Raw genomic sequence first — 14,931 nt, 5'->3', positions numbered from 1 at the left:
CCAGGGAATCCTAAGAAAAACAAGCTCCTTCTCTTGAGGTGCTGATTATCTTAAGGTGAGACAATCAACCAGATTGCAATATGGCATAGGAAGCTCAAGATCCAGGTGAAAAGATAAAATCGAAGGAGCAAAGAAATCTCAGCTCCTTTTTTACTTCCTTTTAACCTAGAACCCACCGCATGCCCAGGGCTGCGCTGTTTTCTTAAACCCGTGTCCACATCATAAGGTAGGATCTAACCGTCAGGACGTTAAGTAACGTGCCCAAGGTAGATTTTCAGTGAAAAGGGCAGGTTTAGGGTCACTGGACTTTCATCCGAAAATTTCAGGGTACAGACTCAGCCTTGAGGAGCGGAGGTTGGACAAATTCTCTCCTCATCGGTCTCAAAGCACACAGAAAACAGCTCTTGCTGGAGGCCCTTCAAAAGAAGTCGCTGCAGGCGTCCTGGGAGCCAATCAGCGGCTGAGGCCCCGTGCCAGTCTCGGTCCGAGTCACGTGCTAGTTAAAGATGGCTGCGCCCGCGCGAGTTGAGGGAAGGTTGCAGTGAGTTGTGGCGGCCGAAGAAGACCACGGGAAACGTCAAGTGCTGGGCGGAGAGCACCAGGTACTGACACTCCGGGTAAAGAAGTGCAGGAAGTGCTTGGGGATCAGAAGCACAGCACAGTGGCAAGCTGTTCACCTAGACGCAGGAATGAGATCCTGGAGCTGGGTCGCAAGTGAAGAAGAGGAGTCGGCCCTATGGCGCCGACTCTCTCTCATTTTCTACGTTGGAAGAAAAAACCTTATATTTAAAGTAAGCCAACAGACAAACAGAAAGTGCCTGCACTTGAATTTAAACCCGGGTCTACTGCCAATTTATAGGGTGTCCTGAGCCTAATAATTTTTAGAGGCTCCACTTTTCTCGTTGCCTATCTTGAAGCTTTCCTGAGTGACGTGGGATAGCTAATTGAAAAGCGATTTGAAATATTTGTAGTATATATTTACAGGTGGCATTGCCTTTGATAGGGATTAATAACGGGGATAAAATGACCTACTCCGGGCTGATGGGTCAGAATTTTTATCGATTTAAGGATGGCCTTTAATAGCTACACCGTAGAAATGGCTTGTTTGCAGAACTTAGCTTAGCAATAATGCAGAGCATAGAACAGAAAGCTAATGATAGCATTAAGCGGGACTTTATGAGGAAGTAATTTATTTCAGATATATAAACCATACACTTTATGTATGTCGAGTTTAATTACTTGTTTATCTCTCTATCACCCCCACCCCTACCCCAAGCAAAGTGGTGCAAAGCTTCTGTAAAGTAGAATCGTGTTATTGTATACGAGGCTCTTAGAAAGTTTGAGTTCAGGATACCTAGACATATATTTCTAAGCCTGCATTGCACTTACTCGGTTAACTTTAAGTTAGGGGTATGAAATATTAGTGCCCTCAACATTTTACAAATGATCTGATTGATGTATCTAACAGGTACCTAATATCTGGTAAATTACTCAGTATTGTAAATTTTGTAACAAATGGATGATAATGAACCAAGTAAATCTAATTTCATAAAAATCATGTTGTTCTTTGCTGTTATCTCTGATCTTTTGCTTTACTTAACTCTGCTATCCCGAAGTGTTAATAAGCTAAATTTTAAGGGGAAAAGTTATTCACCATTGCCCCATGACATTTCACCCCAACTAATGCATGGATCAACAAACTACTGGCTTATGGGCCAGAGGAAACCTATAGTTTCTGTATGGCCAGCTAGCTAAGCATGATTTTTACATTTAAAAAAAATTATTAAAAAAATCAACAACAACCCTAAGTGACTTGCAAAGCCTAAAATACTATCTGGTGGTTTAGAGGGAAAGTGTGCTGATCTCTGCTATAGGGCATGCTTAGAAGTGAAATTATTGGGTATGTGTGTCTAATACCAAATTCCAAAGTGGTTATACCCAAACTGGATATAATTTATGCTTCTACCTGCAACAGTTACTGCACATTCTTTTATGCTCTAACTGAGCCACCTTGCCAGGAGCAGTTACCTCACATTCTTGACAGTAATTGATTTTTTTTTTCTTTAAACTAACCTACATACACATATTGGTAGCATTGTGATTTTAATTTCTATTTCCCAGATTATGAAATTTTCTATTTCTGATTATGAAGTTAAGCATATTTTCTTACGTATTCGCTCTTTGGCTTTCCTTTCGGTGAAGTGTTTGTTCAAACCTCTTGTCAGTTTGTTGGGTTGCTTGCCCTTTTCTTGTTATCTGTGTTTTTCTATATATTTTGGGTACCACTGACTACTCTTTTGTCAGTTATATTGCAAAAATTTCTCTTGTACTAGCTTATCTTTATGGTATGAACATAGGTTCTTAATTTGTTTACTATTTTATGTCTTTGGTGCTACTTAAAAATTAAGTCTTTTTAAGGGTTATAATTTCCTAGAAACTTTACTGCTTTTCATGTTCTGATTTCTATTTTCACTTTGAATTGATTTTTTTTTTCTTTTTTTTTTTTTTTTTTTTGGTGGCGAGACAGGATGGGAGAAAGATAAGCATCAACTCATACTTCCATCACTTGCTTTCTCATATGTGCCTTGATGGGGGGATGGGAGTTCTCCAGCCAAGCCAGTGGCCATGGGGTCATGTCTGTGATACCATGCTCAAGCTGGTGAGCCTGTGCTCAAGCCAGTTTCCTCAGAGTTTCAAACCTGGATCCTCGGTGACCCAGGTTGATGCTCTGTCCAGTGCGCTACCACCTAGTCAGGCTAGAATTGATATTTTTGTGTGTGTGGGTGGGTGGGGAAGAGTATGATGGTATGTATGCAGATTATGAATTTAATATAATTTTCTTGAAATTATTAATGGTATTTAGAAGGCTTTTTATAAGCCCATTTGTTTTTTATATAGATATACATTAGTGAAAAATGATATTTTTAATTTTTTTAAGGCTTACGATGGAAAATCATGAACCAGATGATACTATGAAGGAAAAACAAATTTTTGATATCATAACCAGAAAAATTCATCAACTTCCAGAAGCAGAAAGGTAATATCCTATCTTAATTTTAAAATATCTTATACTAAGTGGATTTCATTCATTATCTCAAATTTATTTGGTTTCAGTGTAAATAACGGAATATCAGAAGGAAACTGAACCTGTTTTCTTGAGAAAACCAAAGCCCAGCTAGGTTAACCATTTAGCTTGAAGTCAAGGCTAGAATTCATGTCTTTGGACATACCTGGACATTTGTGGACGCATTTACATACAAAACTTTAAAATAGCTTTTAAATTTCATTTCTATCATTATGCTTACCTGTGTAAGAAAATGCCATTTAACACAAACTAGACAAAGAATCTCAGGGAACAGTATCATGCTTAAAAGATCTTTAAGATAATATTTGTTGGTCAAATAAGTTTGTAAATAATGATATCTATGTTTGCTCACTTATAGTTTGCATTGGATGTGGGGGGACAGGCTATAAGCAGGCAGGATTCTTACAGCCTCAGGCTTAGTTTTAAGACTAAGCCTTTCCTACCCTTTTTGATGTGAGGAACAGCACTCTCATGAGGAATCCCATTATGCCTCAGATAAGTGGCTTTGTATCAGAGACTTCCTTGTTTGTATATTGGATTAAAGGTTTTGATTTCTATACTATAAAGTGGGGCAGACAGGAAGCTTGCTCGCTCTCAGCTACTGAGATTAGCATGAGAGAGAGCAGAAAAAGGCCACGTGGAGGAGGCCAGAAGCACCCAAGATGGTGGAGTGCTGAGGGAAAAGCCAGTTTGTGCAGGGAGAGTTTGTGGGGAACAGAGGTGAATAAGTCTGGTGAGCTGGAAACCTTTGATCCTAGGAAACTCGGTAAGTCAGTGACTTTGGGAGCCCTGAACGGAAAGTGTTTTCCCACTATGTGTATTACTTGCCCACCAGGTGCAAGCTAGGATTAAAGATGATGGCCCACCAGTTCTGTGCTCCATTATTTCATTACCGTCTGTCCGAATCTAATGTGAACCTGCATGGGCCAGGTGGCTGTGATGGTGGCCATGGCTACTGGCTTTACAATATTAAATAGAAAAAGGCTATGTAGGAAACATATGCTCTATGAAGACAACACTAAGTAAACTACACTACACTTCCACAAAATGTTTTTAGATCTCCTTGGCAAGAAGGCCTCTTTGGTTAGGTTAAATTTAAATGGAAAATCTGAGATGATAAAGGATAAAAAGGAGTCAGCCCGGGGAGAAAGTAGTAGTATCTCAAGCAGAGGGAATGGCATATCCCTAGGCCATAGGATAACAGAATTTGTCATATTTGAGGAACCGATGGTAGAGAAGTACAAGGGAAGTAATTACAAGGTTGAAGGAACAGGAAGAGGTTAAGCAGGGAATGATTTGAACCAGCTAACATTTCTAAAGTACGTTCCAGTTTCTTTTTGGAAAAGATTTAAGGTAGGAGAGAAAAGACCAATTGGAAAATGCATAATAATTCCAGTAAGTGGTGATGATAGGGTACTGGCAGTGAGATCAAAAATAGGATGGGTTTGAAGTACACCAAGTAGTTTCATGTACCATGTATTTCATTGCCACATGTTAAATTTGATCTTATGTTTTACATGTTTATGTGTCTAGTTATTTTGTGTCTGTCTTGACAAAATGTCATGTGCATTCCCAGTTGCCTAGGCACTTTTTTGGAAAAGTGACTGGCAAAGGGTCTGCTAGATAATTTTGTACTTACCAAATTATTAACTAAAAAATGTGACTTAAAACCATTGTTAAAAATCTGATTGGAAGACAGCAAACTTTGCTATTCAGATTCCAGTTGTACTGTTTTATTGACAAAGTTATTTCTATAATATTTTGCAGTAATATGTCAATATATAATTTATAATGTTAATATGTAAAATATGTGGGCAAATTATTTACCTCTGAGCATTCATTTCTGCTACTAAAATAGAGATGACATATTACACGACTGTTATAAAGATAACTTAATATTTTAAAGTATCTAAATTTTCAACTCCCACATTCATGTTTTTTATTGTTTGGTAGGTTCTACTCTAGGTTCTCATCACTTTTTAGATTTTTTAAAATTAATTTTAGAGAGGGTGGAGAGAGAAAGAGAGAGAGAAGGGAGAGGAGCAGGAAGCATCAACTCCCATATGTGCCTTTACCAGGCAAGCCCGGGGTTTTGAACCAGCGACCTCAGCATTCCAGGTCAACGCTTGATCCATTGCGCCACCACAGATCAGGGCCTCATCACTTTTTAAAAATTATGTTATGTACTCTAAATTAATAAATTGCCTCTCTCCTACTGCCATTACTATTTTAATAGATTCATGTTGTATCTCATCTTTGTGTCTTTCATCCTCTAATACAGGGGTCCCCAAACTTTTTACACAGGGGGTCAGTTCACTGTCCCTCAGACCATTGGAGGGCCGGACTATACAAAAAACTATGAGCAAATCCTTATACACACTGCACATATCTTTTTTTTTTTTTCTGAAGCTGGAAACGGGGAGGCAGTCAGACTCCCGCATGTGCCCGACTGGGATCCACCCAGCACGCCCACCAGGGGAAGATGCTCTGCCCATCCAGGGCGTCGCTCTGTTGCTACCACAGCCACTCTAGCACCTGGGGCAGAGGCCACAGAGCCATCCCCAGCACCCGGGCCATCTTTTGTTCCAATGGAGCCTTGGCTGCGGGAGGGGAAGAGAGAGAGAAAGGAAGGAGAGGGGGAGGGGTGGAGAAGCAGATCGGCGCCTCTCCTGTGTTCCCTGGCCGGGAATCGAACCCAGGAATTCCACACACCAGGCCGATGTTCTGCCACTGAGCCAACCGGCCAGGGACACATATCTTATTTTAAAGTAAAAAAAAAAAAAAAGACGGGAACAAATACAATATTTAAAATAACGAACAAGTAAATTTAAATCAACAAACTGACCAGTATTTCAATGGGAACTATGCTCCTCTCACTGACCACCAATGAAAGAGGTGCCCCTTCTGGAAGTGCGGTGGGGGGAAGGGGGCCAGATAAATGGTCTCAGGGGGCTGCATGTGGCTTGCGGGCCGTAGTTTGGGGACCCCTGCTCTAATAATAAACTGAAAACAGTGAAAGGAGAAGGTAATTTTTTGTGCTTTCAGCATAAAGCCTGCTGCCTATAGTAACATGATTAAATGACTAACAGTATGCCTGCAAAGTGAAAGGTTAAGTAAAGTAATACTTTATACAATGTAGGAAGCTCAATTAGGAGTTCCTAGAAAAGCTGTTTTAAGATGAATGTTAACCATAGAAGTCAGAGGGAGTACTGTATGGCTAGTCCCGCTAAGAGTAATTAGAAATTTAAGAGGTTGACACCTGTGTTGTAGATGGCAAGGCATGGTAAAGTTAAGCAGCAGACTGGAGAGTTTGAATTGTAGTACTTTCAATATCCAGCAATAATTTTAGGTATTTTTTCCAAAACTAAAGAATGCACAGAACATGCATTTTAAACTCATACGTTCTAGGCTTCAGCTGGTTGGCTCAGCAGTAGAGCGTCAGCCCGGTGTGTGGAAGTCCCAGGTTTGATTCTTGGTCAGGGCACACAGGAGAAGCCACCATTCACTTCTCACCTCCCCACCACCTCCACATCTCTCTCTCTCTCTCTCTCTCTCTCTCTCTCCTCTTTCTCTTTCTTCCCCTCCCACATCCATGGCTAGACTGGTTTGAGCAGAGTTGGCCTTGGGCACTGAGGATGGCTCCATGGCCTCATCTCAGGCTCTACAATAGCTCAGTTGCTGAGCAATGGAGCAGTTGGCCCAGCCAGGCAGAGCATCACTCCATAGTGGACTTGCCGGGTAGATCCTGGTCAGGGTACATGTGGGAGTCTGTCTCTGCCTCCCTGCCTCTCACTTAAGGTAAAAAATTCCTGCATTCTGTTGTGTGAATATCCCTTCCTATCTCAAAACACCAATTCATTGTTAGTTCAGTGGGTTGTAAGGTATGCGGCACAGTATCGCTTAAATCAGGGGTCCTCAAACTACGGCCCCACGGGCCGCATGCGGCCCCCGCCGCACTTCCGGAAGGGGCACCTCTTTCACTGGTGGTCAGTGAGAGGAGCATAGTTCCCATTGAAATACTGGTCAGTTTGTTGATTTAAATTTACTTGTTCTTTATTTTAAATATTGTATTTGTTCCCGTTTTGTTTTTTTACTTTAAAATAAGATATGTGCAGTGTGCATAGGGATTTGTTCATAGTTCTTTATTATAGTCCGGCCCTCCAATGGTCTGAGGGACAGTGAACTGGCCCCCTGTGTAAAAAGTTTGGGGACCCCTGCCTTAAATACATATTAATACTCCTCCAACCCCTCTCCCCCATCCTGACTCTAATGCAGCAGTTCTCAACCTGTGGGTCGCGACCCCGGTGGGGTCGAACGACCAAAACACAGGGGTCGCCTAAAGCCATTGGAAAATACAATTTTATTTTAAAAATGTATAATAAATATGTATTTTCCGATGGCTTTAGGCAACCCCCGCCGGGGTCACGACCCACAGGTTGAGAACTGCTGCTCTAATGTTTTAGGGAAGAATAAAAGAAAACATTAACTCCATCTGTTTGAATGCCTTCTCTGTATCAGGTTTCATGGAAACCAAGAGGAATTGCTTTGTATCCATTGTTTTCAACTGTTTTACAATGGGGAACACTAGTGGGGAATGCCTATGTTATGATAGAGGTTAAATATTGAGGATTGTGGGATCCCAAAGGAGAGGCATCCAAATCAGACTTCAGAAGCTCTTCCCTGCTATATAAGGTGGGGGGTGGGGGGGAGGGAGTTTCTATACTAACTGTATCCTTAAGTGTTACCAAATTTAATGCCTTTTAGACTAAAAATCTATATGTAAAACATAATGATTTTAAAAGGTTTTTGTTTTATGGAGCTGTAAGAGATAAATGTTGTATCCTATTACTCCTAAAGTCCCTAGTAAATTCTCTGACATAGGCAGAATTGTTGGAGAGCTCCTAACACACAACAAAGCCAAAGAAAGCATTACTACTTTTTTTTCACCCACTCAGGAATCTATTTGAACATGGATCAACATATGTTGGACTTAATGCTGCTCTCTGTGGCCTAATAGCAAACAGTCTTTTTCGGCGCGCCTTAAACGTGACAAAGGCTCGTATAGCTGCTGGCTTACCAATGGCAGTGATCCCATTTTTGACAGCGGACGTATCTTACAGAGGTTTTGTAAGTTTACCATTGAATACAGGTAAATTGTTTGACAATCACCAAAAGGTTTGTTTTGGTATATTTAAAATGACAATTCATTTTACCATGGCCTACCAAACAAGTGCACATACATAGCAGTTTTAAGTACTTTCATTTCTCTTCTCTTCCTCACAGTGCTTAAAATAAAAAATATTTGGAAACAATTTTAAAAATGCTGACCTTTTAAAAAAAATTTTTATAAGGAATTCCTTAAAGGGAAAAAATGTTTTCATTAGAATGACTTTATATAGTAAATCTCTCAAAGCACTTAATGTACATACAAAAATTACCAAGTATGTGGAGACTTAATTTCCTTTTGAGAATTTACCATATGTGCCGAGTGCTTTGAGTATAGCTAATCATGAAAAAGTTTTTGATTGATTAATGATTTGAAATAAAGGTATTATAAGTGGTAGTGAGGAAGGGAGTCCATTTAAAATTTCCTCTTAAGTACTGCTTCTAAATTTGTTAAATTGTGTGAATATTTTGCTCAGATCCCCATAATCAGTGTGGAAAGAACTTTTCCAATACAGGGAGACCTATTATCCAGTTAACTGAACAAACTGACCATGGAAAACTTAAGTTACAGCTTAGCTTTCTATTTCTTTTTTTCCTCTTTCTAATTTTAACACACCTTATACTGATTAAGAAATGAAAAATTTCATAAAAACTCACACTATGTAAAAATAAAAGGTGTAAATTGTAAAAAAAAAAAAAATTTCCCATGGGTTAAAAAGTGTCTTAAAGATAGAAAAATATTAGCTCAGGTTAATATAAGTGCAGTAAGCTAGAAGAAGCACAAACTGAAATATCTAATAAAGTTTAAAACAAATTAAGAGCATTTTTCCTAAGATGGTTTAATCAGTTACTCCTATTTTAGATTATCTTTTCATGTAACTACACTATTTAACATGCCTTGTAGAACTACATTTGCTATATTGCATTACTGCCTGAAAATTGAGTCTGTTCTACATATAAAAGGACCTTGCATTCTTTAATGTTTGCTTGACTATCATGATCATTTCCAGAACTAATTTATTTCCTAGGTAATTTGAATTGTGAAACCTGTACCATAACACGGAGTGGATTAGTTGGACTTGTTTTTGGTGGTCTGTATCCTATTTTCTTGGCTATACCTGTGAATGGTGGTCTAGCAGCCAGGTAGGAATTTGTTTTCTCATAGTCGTTGAAAAAGTTTAGTAATTCATATAGTGTATGTGTGTGTGTGTGTGTGTGTGTGTGTGTGTGTGTGTGTGTGTAATTACCTAGAAAATGTACAACTTAAAAACAACAAATACATTTTCTAGGGCATGTTACCTTTTTATTTGGAAAAATTAAGACTTGTTTTTTCTTTTAAGTCATCAACTACAAGAATTTAGAAACGGTTCTGGAAATGCATCACACTGTACTTTTTGGGTGTGTAGTTTAGCTTCCCAATCTAAATTTACAGTGTAGGTTAATTTACAGTTTACAAAGCTGCAAGTAATAATATTCTGTTTAACACTATTTCTAGTGTTAAAACCATGTTATATACACACTATTCTTAAGAATTTGAGCACTTCCACTAAAGGAAAATTCCATCAGAAAATGTCTAGCTATAAGCCTACTCCAAAATAACTTTTTTGCTCTGATGAACTCTTATTTATATCAAGCAATCTATACTATATGGGTCTCCAGAAGCGAACTAGAGAAAGGGGGGAAAAATAACAAAAGGACAGTTTTTAGGACCAATAGTAGCATTGCCTTAATCTTGACCTAGTTAAGACTTACAGTATTAATATATATATATATATATATATATATATATATATATATAAATAAATAAAATACATCAGTTTGCCACTTGACTTTCTGATGAACTAACTGTTCTCAATGTTTTCTTACAGGTATACCTCAGCCCTGCTACCAGAGAAAGGAAACATCCTAACTTATTGGATCAGAATTTCTAAGCCTGTTTTTAACAAGATGTTATTTCCAATTTTGCTCCAGACTGCATTTACAGCATACCTTGGTTCTAGACAATATAAATTACTTATAAAGGCTCTTCAATTACCTGAACCTGTACTAGAAATTCAGTGACTGTTAAGCAAATGTGTACACAAAAATAAAACTGTAAAAATAACCTATGTCTACTATATGAATAAACATATACTTGTAATTTATCATATGAGGTACAACTCTGAGACCTACAACAAAAGGCTGAATACCAGTATAGGCTACCAACTTCTCTAATTTGCCCAACAGTGTCTCTTTACCAGCCTGCTCTATTCTTTTACATTAGGTAGTCTGGTCTTTAACAGAAAAAAATAACCATAAACAGTTTACAATGAAGAGTGCATAAGGAATCCAAATAAGAATGGAAAAGGGGGCAAGTATCAGTACACTACAGCAAATGTCATTTATACTTCATTTTCCCAATTCAGTGTTCCCATAGGTATTTAAAAACATATTTATCAACCTTCCTCACAAAGGAATTCCAGTGTTTTTTTTTTATTTAGTGAGAGAAGGCAGGAGGAGCAGGAAGTATCAATTCCCATATGTGCCTTGACTAGGCAAGCCCAAGTTTTGGAACTGGTGACCTCAGCATTCCAGGTCTATGCTTTATCCCCTGTACCACATGTCAAGCTAATTCTAGTATCTTTACAGGTGGTTATTCAGGCTCTATATGAGCTCCTCTCATGATATAGTTACATATTTCAAAGTCACCTTATATTCTTTGAAAGTTATACAGTGAGTAGTACCTTGATATACGAACAGACCAACATACAAATTTTTTAAGATAAGAGCTGCGACTCAGGTCTGTAATTTTGAGATCCGAGTGAAATTCCCAGATACGAATCATGATTCCGGAAGCTGCCACTAGTTGGCACGTTGGCAAATGGGTCCAGTATCAGCAGTTTGATATACTGTATTAGAAAATTGAAACTAATTCTGACTTTGAAGTTAACATCTAGTATGCAATAGGTCTTTTGAATCACAAGCCGGAGCCTTTTTCTTTTTAAGCTGTGTAATGCTAAGCAAATTAGCCACTCTCACTCTCAATGCTCATCATTTTCACTCAAGATTGGTGTTACATAACATGTAAATTGACCTAACAGAGCACCTGATCTTATCAGGCACTCACATGGTAGACATATTTTTACTATTGCTCCTGGTTTTGTTTTCTGAAATATCCTAGTCTTTCCTCATTTCCTAAAATCACTTATATTTCATAAGTGACCTACAATATTTCCCCTTCCTAAAACTTCTGATCTGTTCTTTAAACCGTTCTTTTGTGACAGCATCTAAATTAGTACTATCCAACAAAACTTACTGTGATGTTTTATAACTGACAGTGTTAGCTTTTAGCCAGTGAGCGCCTGAAATATGGCTAATGCAAACGAGTAACTGAACTGTAATTAAATTTTTACACATGTGGCTAAAGGCTCCAGTATTGGACAGTACCTATCTAGACCAACACTTTTCTTATGATACAAGTCAGTCAGTCATACCAAGCAAAACAGATGGTGTAAGATCATATTCACAAGCATCTTAACTATTCCTTCCAAATATACGGACATAACTTAAAAGTGATCTTATGCTACTTAAAATTATATGAAAGGAGAACATAGCCTGTCATCTAGAAAAGGCACTTCATGAAATAGGCTTTCATTGTTTAAAGATTAAAGCAGTGCAGCCAAAGATTAAAATTTAAGTGGAATTTTTAAAATAAATTTTTAATTTTTCACAAAGCAAAGATGATCTGTTCTTTCAGCAGGTACTTAAAATGTATTATTCCCTACCAAATTTATACAATGAATTTCAATTAGGAGGCATTTGTTTTATTGTGGATAATTTCTGTACTTTACAGGTGATTTTTCTTTTCATCTTGATTCTTTTCTGGATTTTGTTTTCTATATGAATATGCTTTACTTTCACAATTAGAAAAAATATATATACTTTAAAAGGAAAACACTACCTATTTTACAAGCTAAAATATAAAGATACAGTTGTGACCTCAAGTAATATGTTTTACCTTCATTCTGTCACTTTTATTTAAGGCAGAGGTCTACTTGTCACAGTGGGGAAAAAACTGAAAGCAATTCCTGACTTCAAAAATAAACCCAAATTACGGAATAGTATAATCAATTTAGAAATTTTAAAACCCACTAATTTAACTAAATTAGTGCAAATTGTTTCCTTATACATCCTTAAACATTCCCACAGTATTTACTCCCCAGCATACCATATATAAATGAATATAGGAATTTACAATGATTTCAGGACTTCTAATTTGTTCTTTACACCATTTGGGGGGGGGGGGTGAGAGAGAGGGACTGATAGGGAGAAAGATAAGCATCAATTCTTCGTCGCAGCACCTTAGTTGTTCAATAACTGCTTTCTCACATGTACTTCAACGGGGGGTGGGGGGTGCAGCAGAGCGAGCAACCCCTTGCTCAAGCCAGTGACCCTGCATTCAAGCTGGTGAGCCCACACTCAAGCCAAGCAACCTTGGGGTTTCAAACCTGGGTCCTCTGCGTCCTAGTCCGATGCTCTATCCACTGCATCACCACCTGGTCAGGCACACCATGAATTTTTTAAATCATGTTTTCAATGAATAGAAATGGGTAACATAAGCAAAAGAGCATGTTATTTTAAATGTTGCTATAAAACTCACCAAAATTTTTGGTCAGGAGGCACATAAGTAAAATATGTATCTGGCATTATAATTTAAGGAAATAGTCATCTGTGGCAAGGACCTAAAGAACAGTGCTTCAGTCAGAAAACGTTTTGATTATTTCAGTTCAGTGACAGTAAACAAACTAAATGTCTTTTATATTTTAATCAAAGAAAGGGTTCGCATATTTAATACTTAATATATTTTTATTAAGTGGGAGGTGGGGAGGCAGAGCCAGACTCCTGCATGCGCTCTAACCAGAATCCACCTGGCAAGACCCCTACTGAGCTCGGCAACTGAACTATTTTAGTGCCTCAGGCCAGGCTATGAGCCATTCATTGCACCTGCCAACTTACTCCATCCAACTTGCTCCAATTGGAGGGGAAGAGAGAGAGGGAGAGAAGTGAGGAGGGGGGTAGGGAGAGAAGAGGGAAGGGTGGAGAAGCAGATGGTTGCTATTCCTGTCCTGATCGGTAACTGAACCCAGGACTTCCACATACTGCCCCACACTACCGCTGAACCAAACGGCCAGGACTAAATATCATTTGTAAACCCCAAATTTTAAGTACACTAAAAGCCAAAGGTCTAGGAAATTGACCTCAATGAGGTAGACATATTCTAAAGGGAGTTGGCCTACCAATAAAATTCTGTAGCAGAACTACACAAATGTTCAAAACACCATTACTGACTAGGTTTTTAAATTACATTAACTGAAAATTGAGCAAAATATTCTCATTAAAACAAGTAACTTTGGGTCAACAAAATTTTAAAAATTATTAGTCTGTTGTGAACTGGCTTCTTTTTAAAAAGTGGGGTAAATAACCTGAGTATATAATCCTGAATGTACAAACTGGGGAGAGGTAAAAAACTAGAAATAAAAACCACAGTAATGAAAAAGGCAACTTAGTGAGCAATTTTCTACTCATCTAAAAAAAAATTTTTTTCTCTAATAGTATGTGATTTATGTTCTTAATGATAATTTACTTTCTAAATAAAATTTAAAATGTCTAATTTTCTGCACTTCAAAACAAAGTAAATTTGCACTCTAGGTCAGAGCTCAGTCTGGTATTATAAGACAATAAAGAGTAATTGGTGGACAGAGTATTGAGGTATTGAAATTCAAATATGTAAAATATACTGTGCTGACCAAACAAAACACTATTTCTAATGAAAGACCTCCCCCCTTTTGATTACTGACTTAAGTAGTAACTAAGTACCTGGCTTCTAAAGAAAAACAGTACAGTAAAATATAAAAATCTAATAATCATTTGGGATTTCAAGACTATGAATCTGGGAAAAAAACTAGAAACTTGAAAATGTTTTACTACCTAGTTATCAGATCTTTTTTAAATTTACTGATTTGAAAGAGGAAGGGGGGAGAAAGAGGGAAACATCAACTTATTGTTCCACTTTTTTATGCTTCATTGGTTGATTCTCGTTATGTGCCCTGATCAGGGATCAAACCACCATCCTTGGCGCATCTGGATGATGCTCTAACCAACTGAGCTACCTGGCCGAGGCATTATCAGATTGTTTAGCTTAAAAACCTGACCAAGTTAATATTAGTAAGACTTTAAACTTAACCTTCAAAATGCTAAACTTGGTAATCACATATTTTAAAAGGTAATTACTTATCAGTTAATTATCCACTTTGTGTTCCATCAAAGCAGCTATAGTTGCCAAACTGTGTTGATGCCTAATCTTTAACTGTAGAATTACAACTAGCTGTACTGTTTGTACTGTAAAAGCACCTATCAGTCACTTAGTATAAACCACTGGGAATACTCTTTGCTGCCAGGCATCAGATACTGAGTACACTTAGAACACAAGCAACTGAGTAGATTTAATAAGTTTTGTATAATACCCATACAATAACTAAACTGTGTAGTTACTGTGATAAATTATTCTGGACAGAAAAACAAAAATGAGAGCCTACGTCCTACCCTCTCTCACTTCTATCATCTACATACTTTCCAACATGGCTCAGACTAGACCAGGTGAAAGAATGTATTAACATAATCCAACAGAAATGAAATAAAAC

The 14,931-nt window shown here is 37.8% G+C and overlaps 1 protein-coding gene across 1 annotated transcript; it reads left to right on the top strand.

The window, feature by feature from the left end:
* Positions 1-482: 482 nt before the first annotated feature.
* On the top strand, positions 483-10,355 carry TMEM126A (transmembrane protein 126A). The gene is made up of 5 exons (XM_066248959.1): positions 483-602; positions 2,939-3,037; positions 8,041-8,234; positions 9,280-9,394; positions 10,120-10,355. Exons 2-5 carry the CDS (start codon positions 2,946-2,948, stop codon positions 10,310-10,312), a joined length of 594 nt encoding a protein of 197 aa, XP_066105056.1. The 5' UTR covers positions 483-602; positions 2,939-2,945; the 3' UTR covers positions 10,313-10,355.
* The last annotated feature ends 4,576 nt before the right edge of the window (positions 10,356-14,931 follow it).

This window comes from Saccopteryx bilineata, chromosome 1 (genome assembly GCF_036850765.1).
Source record: "Saccopteryx bilineata isolate mSacBil1 chromosome 1, mSacBil1_pri_phased_curated, whole genome shotgun sequence".
Lineage (NCBI taxonomy): Eukaryota > Metazoa > Chordata > Mammalia > Chiroptera > Emballonuridae > Saccopteryx > Saccopteryx bilineata.
The sequence above is the reverse complement of the archived record's forward strand: the minus strand, read 5'-3'. Positions and strand labels throughout refer to the sequence as shown.

Excerpts from the sequence above, each read along its gene's own strand:
- TMEM126A (XM_066248959.1), top strand. The coding sequence starts at position 2,946 with ATGGAAAATCATGAACCAGATGATACTATGAAGGAAAAACAAATTTTT. Across the intron at positions 8,235-9,279 it reads AAGTTTACCATTGAATACAG|GTAATTTGAATTGTGAAACC; the intron begins GTAAATTGTTTG and ends TTTATTTCCTAG. Across the intron at positions 9,395-10,119 it reads AATGGTGGTCTAGCAGCCAG|GTATACCTCAGCCCTGCTAC; the intron begins GTAGGAATTTGT and ends GTTTTCTTACAG.